This window comes from Kogia breviceps, chromosome 6 (assembly GCF_026419965.1).
Source record: "Kogia breviceps isolate mKogBre1 chromosome 6, mKogBre1 haplotype 1, whole genome shotgun sequence".
NCBI classification, from domain to species: Eukaryota; Metazoa; Chordata; class Mammalia; order Artiodactyla; family Physeteridae; genus Kogia; species Kogia breviceps.
Window position 1 is genome coordinate 114,385,030 of NC_081315.1, and position 21,371 is coordinate 114,406,400.

Sequence of the window (21,371 nt, forward strand, 5' to 3'; positions counted from 1 at the left end):
AGAACATCTAAAAGATGAAGTGTAGGACATCATCTGAAAAAAACAGGACAAAAAAAAAAAAAAGACATAGAGATAGGAGCTGAAAGAAGCTTTTTTTTTTCAAATCGAGATTTAGTCCATGAATCCAATACCTCAATATTCTCAATAATAGGAGAACCAGAAAGAGAAAACAGATAAAATGGTGGGGAGGAAAATAAAGAACTAATATAAGAAAATGTGTCAGGATGTGTTTCTCTTGACTGAAAAAACCTGCTTAAAAAAATGACCTAAAGCAAGGCACATTGTTGTGGGGGAAAAGCATTAAAAAATTTTAAAAATGGAGAAGTGTTGTGATAAAAAGAGAAGTTCCTAACAGCTTCCAAAGAGAAAAAAGAAAAATGAATCTTTTGAAAGTAAACAAACAAAAACCCCCAAGGACAGGATGCCTAGTACAGTCATAAATACATCTAGCACAGGCTTAGTTTGGGGAGTATGAATAAGGCATAGTCTTACTATCTTTCAAAATATGCCTTATATTAAAAATCAATACATACTCTTTACCAACATATATGTTCTTAGACTATATGGGTATCTTTATCAACATATATTTTCTTAGAGAAGAATCAATCAGTTTGTCTAGAATCTTGCCTTGTTTTTTAAAAACTGCCAATTGAAAGACAGTCTGAGAGTGAGTGATGATTAATTTTGTTTATTTATCACCACATATAGCAAAGATACGTGGATTGAGGTTTCCTGGCTGTTCAGTTATGTTTCATTGGCTTACATCATAGGATGTGTTATAGTTAAAACTTTTATGACATATAGATTAATTGAAGTAGAAATGTGAAGGAAAGGTCCTTAATTTATAGTCCATGAACTCTGCAGCATTTATTTGGATCAGAAATATTTACATTTACTTTGGAATATGCATTACCTTGGCCAATAGATAAGTTTACAATTCAATTTTTATCCTTTATTAGAATTCAGTGTATGTACAGAGAACCACAATACCGAATTTTGGTGGTCAGTCAGTGAAACACTTGTTTGCTGTGTTGTCAGCGAACCATTGATTAAATATGGGTGTTATTCCCCCAGCACATTAACCTTTATTAGATACTCATAGTTTATGTTTTGATACTCTTTCTCCAGTTGCCAGATCTATCAGTGTGTATATTAATAAATCTATCTGTCCATTGTATATTATATTACAAACGCTCTGGGTCAGATGCTTTAAATTAGAAATTCGATTTCATACCAGTTTCTGTAGATAGGAATGGTTTAAGAAAAAAATTTAGATGTATTTCTCTTCATCCTTTCCTTTCTTTGTCACTTCCTTTATGTGTAACCAGCACATATCCCATTCCTTCGTCTCTTAAATCAGTGGTGAACCTAAGAGTGATACCCAGAAATTCTTCATTAAAAAGGATGGGGCTTCCCTGGTGGCGCAGTGGTTGAGAATCCGCCTGCCGATGCAGGGGACACGGGTTCGTGCCCCAGTCCGGGAAGATCCCACATGCCGTGGAGCGGCTGGGCCTGTGAGCCATGGCCGCTGAGCCTGTGCGTCCGGAGCCTGTGCTCCACAACGGGAGAGGCCACAACAGTGAAAGGCCCGCATAAAAAGATGGTCTCTAAGGTTCCTTCCAGCTCCAAGTATGTTGGTCAGAGAAGGCATAGCATGATGTAATGGAAAACCTGTGAGCTTTGGAGTCAGACCTGGATTCAGAGTTCATCTAGAATGTTTGCTGGCTAGGTGATCTTGTCATGTTATTGCAAGAGATAATAAGAGCTATTTAAAGTATTAAAAAAAATTTTTAAAGAATTAAATGATTAAATCAAGAAAAAAAATCTATGTAAAGATTTTGACATCGAGCTGACACTGAGTACATGCTAGTCCCCTATGGTGTTGTAATTCCAGAAGATAGTAGGACCAATGAGATGAATAAAATGAGAGGAAGTATACAATAGTCCCCCCATGTCTGTGGTTTTGCTTTCCTCTGTTTCAGTTACCTGTGGTCTGTCATAGTCTGAAAATATTAAATGGAAAATTCCAAAAAGAAACAATTCATAAGTTTGAAATTATACACTGTCCTCCAACCAGCCCAGGACATGAATCATCCCTTTGTCCAGGGTTTCCATGCTGTATACACTCTTCCCTTCCAGCCACCACCCACACCCACAGCATAGGAACAAGCATAGTACAGTTGATTGACCCTTGAACTACATGGGTTTGAACTGCATGGGTGCACTTATTTTTCTCAGTAAATATATACTACTGTACTACATGAGCTGTGGTTGGTTGAATCCACAGGTGCAGAACCATGGATAAGGAAGGCCAACTCTAAAGTTTTACTCAGATTTTTGGCTGCGTGGGGTGGGGGGGGTTGGGGGAGAGGTCAAAGCCCCTAAACTCCACATTGGTTAAGGGTCAACAGTATTTATAGAGTTCGGTACTATCCCTGGTTTCAGGCATCCACTGGGGGTCTTAGAACGTATCCCCTGTGGCTAAGCGGAGACTACTGTAGTTGTATAGAGTAGTTATCTAGACTGGAAGACTCCAAACTGTCTGAGTTGGGGTCCTTAATTTGTTGTGTCACCTGGAACAAGTTACTTGACCTCTCTGGGCTTCGATTTCCTCATCTTAAAACAGTACCTACTTTAAGATATTTGTACACCCATGTTCATAGCAGCAGTGTTCGCAATAGCTGAGGTGGAAGCAACCCAAATGTCCATGGATGGATGAATAGGTAAACAAAATGTAGTACATATATGTACAGTTGTCGCTTGGTATCCATGGGGGATTGGTTTCAGGACCCCTCATATACCAAAGTCCGAGGATTCCCAAGTCCCTTATAAAAAATGTCATAGCATCTGCATATAACCTACACACATTCTTTCATATATTGAGACCTTAAATAATCTCTAGATTACTTATAATACCTAATAGAATGTAAATGTTATGTAAACAGTTGTATGTACAATGTAAATGCTATGTAAATAGTGGCTGGTGCATGGCAAATTGAAGTTTTGCTTTTTTGGAACTTTCCAGAATTTTTTTTTAATATTTTCAGTTCAAGGTTGACTGATCTGCAGATGTGAGACCTGCAGATATGAAGGGATGAGTGTATACAATGGAATAGTATTAAGAAGTCCTATCAAATGCTACAACATGGATGAGACTTGAGGACATTATACCAAATGAAGTAAGCCAGTCACAAAAAGACAAATACTGTATGATTCCATTATATGAAGTATCTAAGGTGGTCACATTCATAGAAACAGAAAGTAGAATAGTGGTTACCAGGGGCTGGAGGGAGGGAGAAAAGGGAAGTTGTTGTTCAATGGGTATAGAGTTTCAGTTTTGCAAGATGAAAAAATTCTGAAGGTCTGTTTCACGATGATGTGAACATACTTAACACTATTGAGCTGTACACTTACAATGGTTAAGATGGTAAATTTTATGTTCTCTGTTTTTTTACCACAATAAAACAGGTAGAAAAATAAATAAATATATATAGTACCTACTTCATAGGGTTGTGCATTAAGCAAGTAAATCCATGTAAAGAAGTTAGAATAAGCACTTAGCATTACTCAGGAATGTTAAATTTATATTATTATTATTATTAGCATTATTATCAGTATCACTCCATGTTTCATGAACATGCTTTCTGCTGTTTGCTGCTGTGCTTCTTGCTCCTTTGCTTTTGGAATTCCTTTCTATCCTACAAGGCCCTCCTCAAACACCACCTCCTCCAGTTCACCATCCCTGATTTTTCCCCATCTGAATATCCCACTCCCTCCTTTGATGTTTCTATTTGTACTTTTTTAATGGCACTTAATGCATTCTTTCTTGTATAATACAGGTTTGGGTACTACTTGGATGCTGTTGGTGTGTAGTGTTTTACTCTTCTTTGTATCCACTGTGAGTCACACATGTTAGCACATGAAATAACCAGAACTTTGTGAGTTGCTTAAACCTATGCAATTTGCACTTGAGTTAATTAATGTATTACATGATTTGGATTAAGTTGTCACTGTTGACAGAGCATCAAAAAGGGATCATATTTTTGACCTTTGTATTCCAAGCCACTACCATAATACTGATATATAGGAAATGCCCAGTGATTGCTGAATGAATTAATGAATGAACTGATTAATGAATCAATGAATTGTGCAGTTTCTAGAACTATTAATAATTATAGACCTTTAATGATCAATAAGAAAAAATAACAAATTCCTCAACAAAATCACTCAACTTCATGTTGCTGCAGAAACTCTCCACGCCACTTGTCTCACGATTTTTTTTAGTGTATTTATTTTACTAAGGATTGAAATAAGATACAAAAATGGAAATGGTTGATGTGAATCTTAAGGCTTAATATCTATAGGTTTTCATCTGCATTCATTTTCTATTTCTGCTGTAGCAAATTACCACAAATTTGGCAGCTTAAAAATAACACATATTATCTCAACATAAAACAAATGTTATCTTAAAATAGCATATATTATTGCTGTAGGTCACAAATCCAGGTGGACTCAACTAGTTTGTCTGCACCAGGTGTCAATAGGTCAAAATCAGCTGTTGACTTGGTTAGGCTCTTATCTGAAGTCCCTGGGGAGTGGTCCCAGGACTGTTCAAGTTGTTGGTAGAATTCAGCTCAGTTATAGGACTAAGGTTCCTGTTCCCTTGCTGAGTCAGAGCGGAGTCGTTCTCAGGTTCTACAGCTACCCACACTCCCTGTCTCATGGCCTCCTTCACCATGAAAGCCAGCCATGGTGGGTCCTTCTCTCTGACTTTTCTATTTCATCTCTTGTTTCCTGCCTGAGAAAGTTCTTTACTTTTAAGGCCTCACATAATTAGATTGAGCCCACCCATGTAATCCAAAATAATCTTGTTATTTTAAGGTCTTTAATTTTAATTACATCTGCAAAAAATTCTTGCCATGTTGACGGATTCCAGGGATTCGGATGTGAACATCTTTAGGAGATCATCCTGCCTACCATACCATCCCTGTCTCTTTTGTTTTGCAATTTATTTGTTTACATAACCATGTCATTTGTCCTTTAGAGTTTCCTGCAGTGTGGATTTTGCTGATTTCATCCCGCTGGTGATGTTTCACATACTACCCTGTTCCCTGTATTGCCTAGAGATTGCTACTTAGGTCTAGATTGTAGAGACATAATCAGATCCAGGTTCACTTTTGGGATAAGACTACATCACAGGTGGTGGTGTGTTCTATCAGTAGGCCCATGTCTGGTTGTCTCTTGTGTAATGTGAGCAGCATTCATGGTCATTGCCCCAGCTCATTATTTCAATAAAGATTGCCAATTGCTGACATTCTTCTATTTTAATATTCTGCCTTCATTTACTTTCCTTTATCAACTATTTGGTTACACTGAAGTACAGTACACATAGGAAAGGCCAGAGAAAACTTTATTATTTTTCTGTATTTTCCAGTTTTCCAAATGAATTGGTTATCTGCCAGAAGTGACCAGTTAGGCTTTTTTTTTTTTTAGTATAATTATTATTGACTCGCCAATTTAATATTTGAAATACTTCAGTCCATTGATGTTACAGTTCTCATTGATGCTTAGATATTCCCGTTGGCTCCTGAGTGTTTTTGACAAGGCTTCAATGGTATCTGATAGCATCCATGCTTTCAGTATAACAAGATGTTCCAGCTTATCTTGTATATTTCCTGCCTCATGTCTGACATCAGCTATGTCTCCACGGAGCTCAAAATTCTTTTAAGAGCAGATGCTATGATTTACCACAGTGTAGGTACTCGGGATGGTCATTGCTACTGGTTTGGTCTTTGTTTCTAGGCTTTTCAGTGATCTGAACTAGGCAATACCTTTTTTTTTTTTCAATTTATTTTTATTTATTTATTTTTTTAAAACAAAATCTTCATGGGTTCATACTGATACTTCCAACTTAAATTCAGCACTATGGGATTTTAACGTAACCTCACTTGTCTATCTCTTATATTTTCTTCTATGCTAAAAAAAATTCTGTTTCCTAATGACATAGCATGTTTCTTACTTGTTTTATCTCATAATATGCACATGAGAGTTCTAAAACAACAAAGAGTAACAATGATTACTGAAAATAGTTTTGAGAATTTTTAAACGTTATTTTTTATGCAATAGTATCTTCCATAGCCATGTATATTCTTCATTCCTTTTTATAGCTGCAGAGTACTCCATTACGTTTATTCTACCAGTGCTATCAGTGGGAAATTGTCTTGTTTCCATTTTGTTGTTATTTCAAATATTGCCTCAGTGAATAAATCTTTTTCTATGTTTGTCAGTGTGTCCACTGGATAGATTTTATTACAAGTGAAAGGACAAATTACACGTAATTTTGCTGAATATTGCTAAGTTCTTCCTCCAAAGGGTTGTGAAATTTTTGTATTCCCACCAGCAATATATGGTGGTGTCTGTTTCCTCACAGTCTGGTTGATAGACTGTTATCACATTTTAGGATTGTTGCCACAGTAATAGGTGATCATTAGATAATTATCTTAGTATAATTTCAATAATTATTTCTTTTATTTTGAACAATATTGAACAACTTTGGTTTATGGCCTCTTTGCATACTGTTGTTCATGAATTGTCCAAATCTTTTGCCTATTTTACTAGGAGATTATTAGGCTTTTTCTTTATATTTAAAAGCTTGTTATATGTTAGGGATATTAACCTTTTGTGCTATAAATTGCAAATCTTTTTCTCTTTACCATTTGTCTTTTTACATATAATTTTTGGTTTTTGTCATTCGAAAGGGTTTTCTTTTTCATTTTTACTTTGACATACTTATTAAAACCTTACCCCTTATTATATGTGGACTTTCAGACATAGTTAGGAAATTATTTCCCACTCCCCTAGGTTATGGAGAAATACTTATGTCTTTTTATTTGTTAATTTGTTTTTGCATGTTAAATCTCTAACCCATTTGAAATTTATGTGTGGCTAGAGGAAAGGATCTAATTTTATTTTTTATAGAGCTATCAGGTTAACCCAACGTCACTTACTAAAAAGTCCATCTTGTCCCCAGTGGTTTGAAGTGCCACCTTTGTTGCATGTTAAATTTTTGTATTCATATGGTTCCATTGATCTATATCTCTCATCATTATTTGCCTGTTTTTTCCTGACCTGCATTTGATGGCATGGAAATTAGGAGCATGTGATGCAATAAAACATTTTAGGCCTAATAAAGTCCATCATGTAAATAGTTCTTAGAATTAGTTGTTTTGTTTAAATGAGGGAAATAAACTCACTCTTTAGCATGTAGCAAAAGGAATGTGAACCTAAGTAAAGGGAGATTTATAAAAATAAATTGTCGAAACTTTTCTTTAAGAGGGTTTCATGGGGAAGCAGCCTGATGTGATTAACACTTGAGGTCAGTCTCTGGCTCAGAATCCCACCCTTCAGGAGCTGCTGTGTTGTGAGCATATTCTTCATTTCCCCGAGCTTTAGTTTCCTCACTTCTCAGATGGAGGTAATAAAATCTTTCAGGGCTGTTGTGAGCACAGAAGGATCTGCGCACCATCACCCAGCATAGCTGCCAACACATAAAGGGCACTAGGTGAGTGTTGGTTCTCTTCTCTCTCCCTCCAGGGAAAAATGCATCTATAGTTTTTACTATGAGGTTTTCTCCAACTACTCATGAAAATAAGAACTAGCCCGATTTTTACCCTGCAAAGCTGGTTAAATAAAGGGGCCAGATGAGAAATCAAGATTCTTTAATTCTCCAGTAGTTGGTGCTGCCTTCACTGGACGGCAGCCTGCCTAGGCTCTTTTTTCACCGTGAGACCGGAAAGGCGGTTGACAGCAACCGTAGGGATTGTTGACGGATTGTGATGGAAGCCTGGTAGGAGGGGAGAATTCAGGAACAGGGTTGAGAGCAGAGAGCTTGCTTTTCTCTTCTCAGTACAACTTTGTTTTAGGCTTTCCAGTTCAAAAGGGGAATCTGACTTAACATCCAGAAATTTCCAGAAAATCTCTTTGTCTTTACCCTAAAAGTGCCTCCTTACCCTGAAGTTGAGAGATTTGTGTCTAGAAAGAACAATTATTATCCAATACTATTTGCCTCTGTTCAGAATGAAATGGAGATCTGAGCATTTTGCTGACAAAATGCTTCATCTTTCAAGATCCCTACATCTGATTTTCTTTCGGGGTTCTAGTTTTCCTTATTTAGCCTAATAATTTTCACAATTGTCTACTTTAGATTGTAAAACAGTATAGATATATTTAAGGCATTTGTTCCAAAAACATGTTTTTAAATCATTTTAAAGTTATTTTTTCTTTTCATGAATTATTGATGTGCTAATCATGACTTCAATCCGTAATGTTTTTCCTTTTTAAATAAACCCATTAAAAATATTTCATACAGTTCATTCAGTGTTAAGAATTGTAATTATATGCAGATGAACAGGTGCTACATAAATATGATTTGATCAGTTTTAGACAACACTGATTAGAGTCTGTTCAGACAGCACCTGAAATACTGTTTTCAATCACACTTCTACTTAATCTTTGCAACAGCATTGTCAGTATTATTAACCATAGTTGATGGTTGAGGAGACTGAGGCCCAAAGAAGTTCAATTTTAAGCAGCCCAGGATCACACAGCCAATTGCAGTTCTGGACGGGAAATTCTGATTCCAACGTAGAGTTCTTTCCGCAGTGCTACAGCTGAACTAAATTTTCAGTCAGCAAGAGCATTAGTTTAGACATGCATACATATTGAATTCTCCATATTTAACATGACATCAGATCTTCCATTGAATGAATCCCGTGCTTCATTACAAATGTTCCATTTGTAATCTTTCAACCTCTTAATTTTCTTAATACGAATAGCTAATTTGTCCTTTGGTATGCCCAAATGAGAACTATTTAAACCACTATGAAATAATATTCTGTTCACTTGAAACCTCTTAAGGAACAGTCCTCACAAAAGGTTTTGTTTGTTTGTTTGTTTGTTTTTTAATGGCACAAAGTAGCACTTTTGTTAAAAAAGAACTTAGTGCCAAGGTCTGGTTTTGTTTTCCAGGTGGCGTTGCATGCTTGTGGAGTGGCAACAGACATGGTGATTGAGCACTGCGTCAAAACACGGGCTTCCTTTGTCACGTGCCCTTGCTGTTATGGTTTCATTCAGAACACCTCAAAGTTTAATTTTCCAAAAAGGTGAAATCTTGTATTCTGCCAAAGGCACCAACATGGATATTAAATCGGTACACAAAACTCATTTGGTATAAAGTTGCAAGGAGGTCTCAGTTTTGAGCTCATTTCCTTTTTCCACAATGGCAAGTATTGTTTGTAAGTTGTATAAGGAAGAGAGGATCTCCTCCATGTCTGCTCTTGATTTTTTTCTCCTAAATCCATCTCTTGCTGAAATGTAGAAGCGAGTGTATCCAGGAGTCAGCTGACTAGAAGTCTGCCAGCTTCAGCACTTCTCGGTGTACTTCGAAATGGAAATCATCACCTATGAGAGGCAGTAGAGGGTAGTGGTTAAGTGCTTAGGACCTGGAAGTATTCCACCTGGATGCAAGTATTGACTCCTCATGCTTTTGTAAATTGTTTCACCTCAGGCAATCTACTCAAACTCTTTTTGCCTACATTTTCTCATCTCCAAAAGGGGGATTATAATAGTAACTACCTCAAGGTTTTTATGAGAATTGAATGATATGTATGTAACTCACTTAGAAGTGGCACAGAGTAAGCACTCCATAAATGTGAGCTCTTGCAAACTACAGTAGTAACAGTAGTAGTTTTAAATTCTGCCCGCGAGTGGTGGTGGTTAACCTGCAAGCTCGATGGCCATTTTTACAGTCCTCCTTATCTCACATAGAAAAGGGAGACATTTTAATTCTCACCACTTTAACTCAACCTAGTGGAGGGCCATTCCTGGTGTTTATGACATTTCACTCTTATAGTTACGGAGAATCCAGCTGATCATTTTAATTATAGAAGAGATTAAATATGCTAGTTTTGGAAAGTCTGTCCTATCATGTGTCAAAAAAGACTTCTTGATCATTTTCATCGCTTTTTAGAAACCTTCGAAATTTCCATTTGAATTTGTACTTAAGAGCTTCTAAGTAATTTAAAATAAAGTAAAAATAATAGCCTTCTTTTTCTTTATTTCATTATTTTGTTCTTTCCTACAATTTGCAACTGTTGAGAGAAAAACAGGATCTGTGGAAAAGCAAAAAGTAAAATATAATTTGAGGGTTATTCAATACTTGAAATTTTATTTTATTCTAAATCTATACAGATAAAATGTGTAGTTTGCAGCCCATCAAGAAATTTGTAAGTCTAGCACTATAAAGATTCTAAAGAATGGTAATTTGAGTCGTTCAGCCTGCAGTCTCACTTAACTGATTTTAAAGTCTCAATTTAGGGACTGTCAACTTTTTCACCTCTCTGTAGATTTACTGACATTTGCCCCCTTTGTCATTAGAGGATGACTCCCAGGACACTCGCCCTTTGCCCTCATCACCCTAGGGCCAGGTGCCAGACAACTGAGGACAGCCCCTATGCTTCAGAACCTACTGACATTGTTGAAACCAGCCAGTCCTAAGCTTGATCACTCTGCCCTGCCATTCCTTCCCATGGAATATGTAATAAAGGCTACTGGCCATGTTTTACCCCATTGTCTCTGCCTCCTGGTCAACCTGGTGCTTCACCATGTGACCCTGTATGACATGGCTTGCCCCCTCTTCTTGGGAACTCTGAATAACAAACAGTGGCAGTCCTCTCCTGATTTGCTGGCCTCACCACACCTGAAATAACGATAAAACCTGCATTTTTAAAGTGCCTGAATCTCTGTGCACCCATGTGGGGAAGAGAAAAAAGTTACACTTCTCTGATAGTGTAAACAATCTTTGAAAGAAATTCTTTAAAATTAATTACATGCCGATGGTATACTTTTGTCTTTTATAAAGATATTTCAAACTGGCATAGTTTTTAGTTCAGGACAGTATTATCAGATAAAATACATATTTTTGTTTATAATTTAATTTCTTCAAGACTGTTTCTACTCTTAATCTTTGGTATTTAAAATGAGTAATTCTTTTCTCTTTTCTGTTTCAGTGAACAATTCAAGAAAACTTTATCATACAAGGTAACTTTAAAAAGATCTAGATGTTTTCCTCATATTCTTTTTATTGCTTCTTTATTTTCCCTCTCAAATTTGTAATGGGGTATATAATCTATAGTTATACTTGAATTACTCATGAACATCTAATACGGATTTTTTTTCTTGTTGGCAAATCAAGATTAATCTTCAAGTAGTTGACAAGATTTGTGAAAGGTACAAGAGTAGTTTACCCGACTGACAAGCTAACAAGTTAGCCTGCCACAGTTTCGTGGATGCTGGCAGAAGATAGGAAGCTCCTGAGTCAGAGACAAAGGATAGAATTGCTCACAGCGTAGGAGTAGCCAGACTATCATCATTTTGACACTGACTCTCCGAGGCCCAGTTCCCACAGGGCAACACAAACAGGGCCATCAGACACCTACATATATACAGTGAGTTGCATTATAGGGGAGGAAACCTGAGTTTAGGAAACTCAAATGTTTTAAGATGTAGTCTTTAAGTAAGCATGCCTCCCCGTTTCTCTAGAGGGAGACACTGTATAGTTTCCAAGGCCATTCACTATACAAATGTCTTTGAAAAGATAATCTGGAACAGAGGCGAATTTTTCTGTAATATTTTAGGCTTTGCTAGCCACTTGCAAATCTCCCACATACTCTACATTGTCCTTGTCATTGTTTTTATTGGTTTACAACCCTGTAAAAATGTAAAAGCCATTCTTAACTTTCAAGCCATACAAAAACAGTTCATAGGCTAGATTTGGACAATGGGCCATACAGTTTGCCGGCCCCTGGTCTGGAACAAAGACAGTGCCTCTGCTCATAAGATGTGAAGAAACACAAGAGACCCACAGAGAGTTGTCTTCCAGCAGTAGTCACAACATTACATAGTTTTGAGTCACCAGTCTGAGCAAAAAATAAATAAACAAAAACCAAAAATTAGACCTTTGTTTTTAATCCCTCCTTGAGTGATGCTAGGTAAAGCAAACTCTAAGAGGGCATATGGGAGAAACCTAGGGCAGTGAGGAGGTAGGGTGCCACAGCCTCACTGGCTGGGGAAAAAATGTAAACTTTCTAGAGTTGGGAGCGATGGGACACCCAGGCTCTTTCAGAGAGCATAAAACTCCCTGGTACCTCAGTTCATCTTTATCTCCTCTTTCTCCCACACCCCCAGAGCTACTTGGCTACCCGCCCTTTGAGTGTCTTAGGTGTAAATGCTCTACAGAGAAGTCTTAACCTCTCGGATGCTATTGCTAGATGGTATCTCAGTATTTCTTAACCATGGTGGGTGGACTGGCAGGCAGAACTAAATGAACCTAGTGCCCAGATATCTTGAGAGTCACTTTGGAAGTATTTTTCTCCATAGTTCAATTTAGGCAGCAAGCCTTTACTGAGTACCTACTATGTGCCTTCCCCTTTCAGAATTTAACTTCTACTGGGGAGAACGCATACACAAGTAATTCCAATAAAATATGATGAGATTTATCAGGACAAGGGAAACAAACCTCATCTGAGGTTGTGATTGCCTTGACATTACCTTTACTTAAAGTGAACCTTAATTTACAAACGTGAGGACAAAGAGCATGCTTGTCTTCAAATTATATAATTCTAAATTCTTCAGTCTCTTTATGCCAGTTCACGGGAGCTTAATAAATGTTATTCATTTGAATCATTTTATTAGTATCCGACCCATTGCCGCTAAATTTTATAGTGACCATTAAAGAAGTTTTTTTTTTTTTAGAGTTGAGACAAAAGTAACCCTTCTAAAAGAACCAACATCACACAATCACTTATTTAATAAGGTAATCAGAATAATCTTATTTAAAAGTTGAGACAAAAAGAACCCTTCAAACAGAACCAACACTGCAAATCACTTATTTAATAAGGTAATCATGATAACCTTATAAAAACATGTAGGCCTCAAATTGAATGTACAAAAGACCAAGGAGGCAAATGATTGATCTGAGTTCAACACTGTTTGCTAAGCTGACAGGCGAGATCATTTACACACTTGGAAACTGCAGCTGTTCTGAATGAACAGTTGTCACGAGAGCACTGCAGTCATCTCAACTCTGAGTAATCACTCACCTTGGGCTACTTGCAGATGTAAGAGTGCAGTGCAGACTCATCACCTCTCTGTCCCTTTAAAGGCTTGTTCTTTTCATTAATCTAATCTTTCCTAAAATTGTTAAACAGGAGCAATAATCTCCCTCCCATTCTCTCCAGTCCCCTTTACTGTCTGTCTTAAAGCACAAATAATGCACCTCCTGCGGCCTTCTGGAGAGGGAGGAAGGAAGGAGTGGGCCAGCCTCCTCTCCTCTGAAGGGACCGAGTGAATGGAAGGGTCCAGCCAAGCAGAAGAGGAGCCAGCACCCTGCTGGAGATGTGGGAGAACTGCAGAGGCTGCAGTAGTGATCTTCTATAGTACTTCCTTTCCTTCTCGTAGTGGAGACAAAGCCACCTTAGAATGTCTTCTTGGAGCCATGTTCCTGAGACTCAAATTTTATTCAAAGGAAAATATAAGTAACTTTTAGGTCTTTTAGTTTAACACATTATAACCACAAAATTGTAAGCATATTTTGGCTAAAAGCAGCTGGTTAAAGAGCCCTGAGGACCTTCCATGCATCTGTTCTTAAGAACTATATCTGAAGAACAGTCTACTTGAAGGGAGAAAAAGTTATTGAGTACCATTTTCTGAAAATGTGCTTCTTTCAAAAATACTATTTGTGCAGCACTTTATGCAATTAAACAATGTAGAGTTCCAGAAAAAGGAGTTAGTTTTTTGGTTTTTAATTTTGAAGCAGATTAAAATAAAGCTACAGTCTATTGCTTTTTCTTTTAGGAACACATGATTCTATGCAGATTTGCAGATCAGACAGCTGTCCAGCTTCCACCCCAACGAAGGCTCATAGGTATGTGTTTTCACAGAGCAGCTGTTGAGTAGATTACATACAAGATGCCTAGGAATCAATGGACCAACTCTATATGGGAAAATAGGGAACCTCTGTTTTGTCCATTTATCAACAAGGCACTAAAGTTTGTTTTTCCCAGAAAAAAAAAATCTGTCTTGATAAGGGCTCTAACTATAGCAATATTTTGTCCCATTTTTGTCAACATTAATACTTTCAAATGTATTTTCAGTGTTTGTACATTGAGTAGAATTATTATGTTAAATCTCTTATTCTTACAAACAAACTGAAGAATCTATCAAAAGCCATAGAAGAAAATACTAAAGATGGAAAAATCAGCTATGCGTGCCAAAATTGATATCTTACAAAATGTATAAACAAGGATGATAATGTTTTCTTTTCAGAAAAAAGTATACTCGTGTATTATTAATCATAGACCAATTTATTTGACATTTGTAATATTAAACATTACCTAACTTGGAAGAAAAATAGCATTTCAAGTTTAAGTAATGAATTTATCCAAGACTTTGCTTTAGAAAAAGTAATCACATTTGGAAGGATAATAGCAGCTAACAGCTATTGCACGTTTAAGCTCTGAGCTAAATGTCCACCCATGATCTCAATAAATTCTTATAAAATTAATTATGGAGTATGTGCTGTTGTTTACATTTTACGGATGGGAGAGCTTGCCCAGGATCCTTCAGCTGGTGGATGGTGAAGTCACCCTGGAAACCCTAATTATTTGATTCCAGACATAAAGCTCCATTTTTGCAATGACCCCCCAGTGATAGAGTCACATCCCTGGAAGGTTAGGTTCCAAAATTAGGGCTTAACATGTTTGAATAAAGTCAAAACTAATCTTAAAAATTATTCAGAAAAGCCCCGCATTGGAGACCATCATGATATAGTGGAAAACAGATTGCTGTTTCTTTGGCTCAGCACCAGGTGTAGTAATTAGCTTGCATTCAGGGACCATGTTGTATGAGAAATAGTTATCCTTAAACTGTAAACTCAAGGTCAGCATAGCAAGATAATCACAGTTGGAGAGGCGTTTGAGACCTGAGTCTGAGGGAACAAGTGATTTCCTTCTTTTTCTACACCCTGGAGCATAAATATATGGAAGAAGCTTGCTCTTTCCTGCATGCAACCTCTTTCATTCTCTTTCCCTCTTCCTCCTCTTTTTCCCATTCCCAACATTTTGAGTAGTTGAATGAACAGATGAATCTATATATAGAAAGAGGTATAATTTACGTGTGTGTGTGTGTATAAAGTTACATTTGCTACAGCTCCACTAGAGTCAATGAAGGCATAATTGGTGTGATGGATGGGGGTGTATATGTTGATGTTTTAGGCATCAAAGCAGAAGGGAGTGGCTGGGAGGGAAATTGCTAGAGTGGAGGAGGAGGAGCATTTGGCAAGATTGCTGGCATGAAGGGAGGGAAAGTCAGGTTCAAAGTCACAGACTCTATGAAATGTCTACATCTATTCTTTGAACCATACTTTTGTTCTGTGAACATTTTAGGAAGCTTCCCAGACCCCCGAAAGGTAGACTACCAACAACTGACTTTCAGTTGTGAAGATACTTCTTCAACATGTAAAAACATGAGACTCTTCTATGTAATGCAAAAGGAAAAATTAACTGGACTGGGGTCAAAGCCAAGGGTAAATGAGCTGCAGTGTAAACCCAGAGTGGGTACTGAAGGAATGTAGAGCATCCCATTCTGAGAGAGAATGTTTCATTTTAAACTGAAAGGTAGGTGGGGTGGAAGGGGGGACATTTACAGATGTCTTAAAGGAGGAACAATATTTTAAGGAAAAGAAGAATGTCAGCCATGCAGCTGTTGATGAAGAGGGGGCCATTTAGCCTAAATAGAATCCTAGACATCTCTTTTTATATCGCTTCTATTGCAGTTGATCCTTTTTGGCATGGGGCCTTTTAGGGGAAATGTACAACACGTTTTAAATCTGAATCTTTCGTTGTCAATTTCTTACCTACTGATTTCACCTTCCACAGTTTTTCTGGGAGGATTCATCTGTCTTCCACAGAAGAACTTTTCTATTTCAGTTACGTCTTTACTTTTAAAGGTGTTTTTAGCTTAGCAATTTCTGCTGTCATTCAAATAAATCATTTTAAAATAATGTATAGGAATTATTATAATTATTGAGGAAAAAATGGAACAAATGAAGTTCTGCATAGTCAGTAACCTTTTTCCAAGAAGATGAAAAAGTTTATATATTGAATTTAAATAAATTGAAAGTGTAAAAGTAAAGCTTAGCTTTGAATATATTCAACCCCAAGTCAGTATTTTTTCCTTAGCTACTTTGAAATAGAAATTTGCATTTGCCAAAGGACACAAAATATCTGCTTTGCTTGCCAGTCAAGTTTCCTCTTTTGTTTTCCAAGATTAGAAAGAAAATTGAATTACCGCTATTTCATAAGGGTACAATAGCTCTATTAAATTAAGATTATATTACACTCAACATTACACATCCACCTGAAATAATCAGCACACAACTGAGAATTTTCTCAAATATTTTTCTATTATTTCTTCATGTTCCTAAAAATTCCATGTGCAAAATATAATATGCCTTTCAGGTATCCCTTTGTCTGGATGTTATTTTAGAGTTTTTGTTTTTTGTTTTTTGGAGTTTTTTTGCGGTACGTGGGCCTCTCACTGTTGTGGCCTCTCCCGTTGCGGAGCACAGGCTCCGGACGCGCAGGCTCAGCGGCCATGGCTAACGGGCCCAGCCGCTCCGTGGCATGTGGGATCCTCCCAGACCGGGGCACGAACCCGCGTCCCCCGCATCAGCAGGTAGACTCTCAACCACTGTGCCACCAGGGAAGCCCTTTTAGACATTCTTAAAGACAGATATTTTTTTTTTCACAATATTGCAGATAATGTATTTTCATAGAGCATGAAGAGGAAAGGTGTTCAAATGGATTTTTAACCAAAGGGGGAAATAGAATTTGTAGTTTTTATTTGAAATTTATTTATAAATACATTTTAAAAGGTTAACATTCTTTAAATTACTAGCAGAAACAAATCTGTGAAATGTCGTATATTTGTAATTGTCTTCTGTCCATACTGATCAATAATTAAATTGAGGGCTTCCCTGGTGGCGCAGTGGTTGAGAATCCGCCTGCCGATTCAGGGGACACGGGTTCGTGCCCCGGTCCGGGAAGATCCCACATGCCGCAGAGCAGCTGGGCCCGTGAGCCATGGCCGCTGAGCCTGCGCGTCTGGAGCCTGTGCTCCGCAACGGGAGACGCTGCAACAGTGAGAGGCCCGCGTACCGAAAAAAAAAAAAAAGAAGTAAATTGAAAGAGACGGAACAGGACTTGGGGGCAAACATCATTCTGCATAGTACTCGTAGACTTTGTCATTGTATAGAGTCCCTTAAACAAATTGAAGCTGCACTGTTAGCTGAAGTGTGTCTCATGTTACCATTTTACTGTATTTCAGGGAAACAGTGCATGTTCCTGGTGGATCTGGATCGAGCAAGAGCTGCAGAAGAACGTGGCTACTCCATTCAAGTGATATCCATGGAGCCAGAGAGCTGCTCTCCCAAAAATAACATGATCGTGGGAGTCCCCATTTAGAATGAGATATTCCACGGTTGATGTTCTGCCATCCATCTCTGTGATGAAAGCCCAGTGGCATTCAGGAGGGTCTTGGCATAACTAGGAAACAGCATTAGCCATCTTGAACCTATTGTGCTCAGGGAAGAACACAGCAGGAAAGTCTTGGAGGAAGGCTGCCTGCAAAGCATCACAAATGCTCTTGTAATTGTGATTAAAGGACTGCTGGTTTTCATAGTAAGAATCCCCTGAAGTCTCAGCTGCCAGCAGAGTGATACTCACGAGAGGAGTTTCCATTACTGGAATAACGATTTCTTTCTCAGTTCACAGCTTTTCTGATCTTGCCAGTGTGGGGTTCAGTTCAAAAGAATGTACTTGCAGCCTTAAAATCATTTAGAGATTCAAGTGGAGACCAAAACTAGACTCAGTGGGGTTTGTTTGTTATATTTTTAACAATTGTACTTTTTAAATAATTTTTTTTCAAAAATCTAGACAGGGGCTTCCCTGGTGGCACAGTGGTTGAGAGTCTGCCTGCCGATGCAGGGGACACGGGTTCGCGCCCCGGTACGGGAAGATCCCACATGCCGCGGAGCGGCTGGGCCCGTGAGCCATGGCCGCTGAGCCTGCGCGTCTGGAGCCTGTGCTCCGCAACGGGAGAGGCCCCAAGAGTGAGAGGCCCACGCACCACAAAAAAAAAAAGAAAAATCTAGTCAGATAGTTACAGTATGCTTATATTTTTAAGCCGGGGTGAGTTGGACTTATATATCATTTCATATACTTCTTTTAAATATATTTCTCATAAATCACCAAATAAGATCACTGCTGGTTCAAACATTTTATATGAAGATATTAAATAATTTCAGTAAATGTCCCATTGCAGGATCATGTAATTTGGACTTAAATTCTAACTAATCAGTAAATACATTGATTTATTAATTCAAGTCAATAAATAATTGTTGCAGATCCATTATTTAAAAGATCCTGACCTAGATTTGTCTAAGGATACAAAGATGAGTTGCAACAGACACAGTGCCTTGCCTGTAAAAGTAAATCATGTACAAGAGAAAGGTTCATGAATTAGTTAAGTTCTTCTTTACATCATAATATAATGTATGGTCACAGGATTTGTTTTTCAGATACCAATCTTTTTTTTTTGGTAAAACGTACTGAGTATAAATTGCAGGTGGAAGGAGTTGAGTATGGAAGCTTATTTGAGTAGTTCTCTCCACCCAAATTGTCCTTATTCCACCAGCCAAAGTTTTTAAAACCCGATGGCAGGTCTTTTCTCACATGCTGCTAATTATTTTTTACGTGTCCTGGGTTATCCCGCTTGAGATAAGATTTATTTCATCAATTTTGATGTTTTCAACCCCCCGTATGACACATATCATGAGGAGAAAGGGCTTTAATAAATAACTCTTTCATCACTGTGGATTAAAATACAGGAATAATTTATAAAGGGGACAGGCGTTTGAACTCTTGCTTTCTGGGATAAAATTAAAGAAAAGAATTAACCATCAGCCCTGAATATCTTAGTCATTTGCACCTATAAACACACCATGCTCTTTTATCCAGGGCTTTCTTTGTCAATTGAGGAAAAATCTACAGCCAATAAAATAGCAGATTTTGAGTGTTCAGTTTGAGAAGTTTTGACAACCGTATATACTCATGCAACCACCACCAGAAATAAGATATAGAATATTTCTGTCAGTCCAGAAAATTCTCTCATGTGCTTTCAGTTCAATTTCCCCCACCCCAAAGGCAACCACTCTCTGATTTCTATCACCCTACATTTGTTTTGCCTTTTTGTCCTTCACATAAATGAAATCATTTAGTATATAGTCTTTTGTGTCTGGCTTCTTTTGCTCAACAAGGTATTTTTTGAGAAATATCCACTTCATTGTGTGTATCAATGCTTTCTTCTTATTCCTAAGTAGTATCTCGTTATATAAATATATCAGAATGTGTTTATCCATTCTCTTATTGGTATTTATTTGGATTGTTTTCACTTTGAGGATATTAAGAATAAGGTCTATGAATATGCTTGTATGTCTTTTTGTAGACATATATTTTCATTTCTCTTGGATAAATACCCAGTAGTAGAATTGCTGGGTCATTGAAGAAATGAATGTCAGTTGCCAAACAATTTTCCAAAGTTGTTGTACCATTTTATATTCCCACCAGCAACGTATAAAGTGTCTAGTTCTCTACATCCTCACCAACATTTGATGTTGTCAATTTTTTTAATTTTTACCATTCTGGTGGATGTGAAATGGTATCTCATTGTGGTTTTAATTTTCATTTCTCTGATGACTAGTATGTTAAGCATCATTTATAAAGTGTCTACTCAAGTCTTTTGCTCATTTTTAAAATTAGGTAATTTGGGGTTTTTTATTGTTGATTATATATTCTGGATATGAGTCCATTGTCATATAAATGTATTGAGACTATTTTTCCCAGTCTGTGGCTTGCTTATTACTCATTTTTATAATGAATGTTTCGATTTTTAATAAGCGTAATTTATATTTTTCTTTTATGGTTAATATTTTCTGTGTCCTCTCTAATAAATCTTTACCTACCCTAAGATTATAAACATTCTTCCTATGTTCTTATAGAAACGTTATGGTTCTAGCTTTTTACACTTAGGTCTATGATACATCTCAAATCAATATTCACTTATAGAGATAGGTTTTGAGGAATATACAGTTGTTTCAGTGGCATTTGTTTTAAAAAGTTTCCTCTCCTCATTGAATTGACTTTCAACTGAATTCTCAGTTGAAAATCGATAGATGTATATGTATGAGTGTATTTCTGAATTCTCTGGTCTGTTCCATTAATCTGTTTGATTATTGGAGCTTTAGAGTAAGTCTTGAAATTAGGTAGTTTGTCTTCCAATTTCACTTTTTATTTTGCAGATTATTTAGGCTGTTCTAAATCCATTGTTTTTCCATATAAATTTTTTAATTGGCTTATCAATTTCTTTTAAAAACAAAAAGGCTGCTGAGATTTTTGGTATTGCCTGGAGTCTTTAGATCAGTTTAGGGGAAATGGACACATTAACGATATTGAGTCTTACAATCCATGAACATAATGTACCTTTCCATGCATTTAGATCTCCTTTAATTAATCTCACAATATTTTGTAATTTTCAGTGTAGATGTTTTATTTATTATTATTTGATAGCTCTGAGTTTGTTACCTTGAGTTTTTGCATGCTGTTCCCACTAACATAATCTCATTCATCCTTCTGTTCTTAAACTCAGCCTCCTGAGGGACACCTTTCCTAACTTCCCTGGAGTTAGGTACCTGTCACAGAATGTGCACCATCCAGAGGAGTCTTCTCCATCCTCCCCAGGTGACTCAAAGCACCCCTTCCCCACCCACACAAAAAAAGCCCATATGATGAATATGGAGAATAAAAAAGGAAGTGATCCCACTGTTCTCCCACCCTTGTTCTCAGGCATGGAATTTTTCAGCTGTGATGGCTGTGGCCAGTCCTAGACATGGGTATTAACCGTTGCTCTTGGGTCATGATTTTTTCTGTGTAAATCCTTGCCAAGGCTTCTTCTCAGCCAGAGCAAATAAAAGGGGTTGGATGCAGGCAGCAAGAAGGTTGTTGCAGTGACAACAATCCCAGAAAGTGACCTGGTCTTACCCCTACCCTTGCCCATCAAAAGCAACACTGCTCCTCAATGATTTGTCTCCCCCATGGTTGTAATATTAGAAGCCAGAGCTTATCGTTCATTGACTTCTGAGCCTGGCCCAGAGAAGCAGGGAACAACTTTATCTTATTTAAGGAGACAAATTTCAGTCA

The 21,371-nt window shown here is 37.4% G+C and overlaps 1 protein-coding gene across 1 annotated transcript in view; it reads left to right on the top strand.

Moving 5' to 3' along the window:
* GSTCD (glutathione S-transferase C-terminal domain containing) overlaps positions 1-20,139 on the top strand; it is a 112,627-nt gene extending 92,488 nt beyond the window's left edge. The window contains exons 9-12 of the mRNA XM_059067437.2: positions 9,028-9,161; positions 11,067-11,097; positions 13,912-13,981; positions 17,443-20,139. Coding sequence (XP_058923420.1) covers positions 9,028-9,161; positions 11,067-11,097; positions 13,912-13,981; positions 17,443-17,579 — 372 coding nt within the window. The 3' untranslated portion in view covers positions 17,580-20,139. The remainder of the gene's footprint in view (positions 1-9,027; positions 9,162-11,066; positions 11,098-13,911; positions 13,982-17,442) is intronic.
* The last annotated feature ends 1,232 nt before the right edge of the window (positions 20,140-21,371 follow it).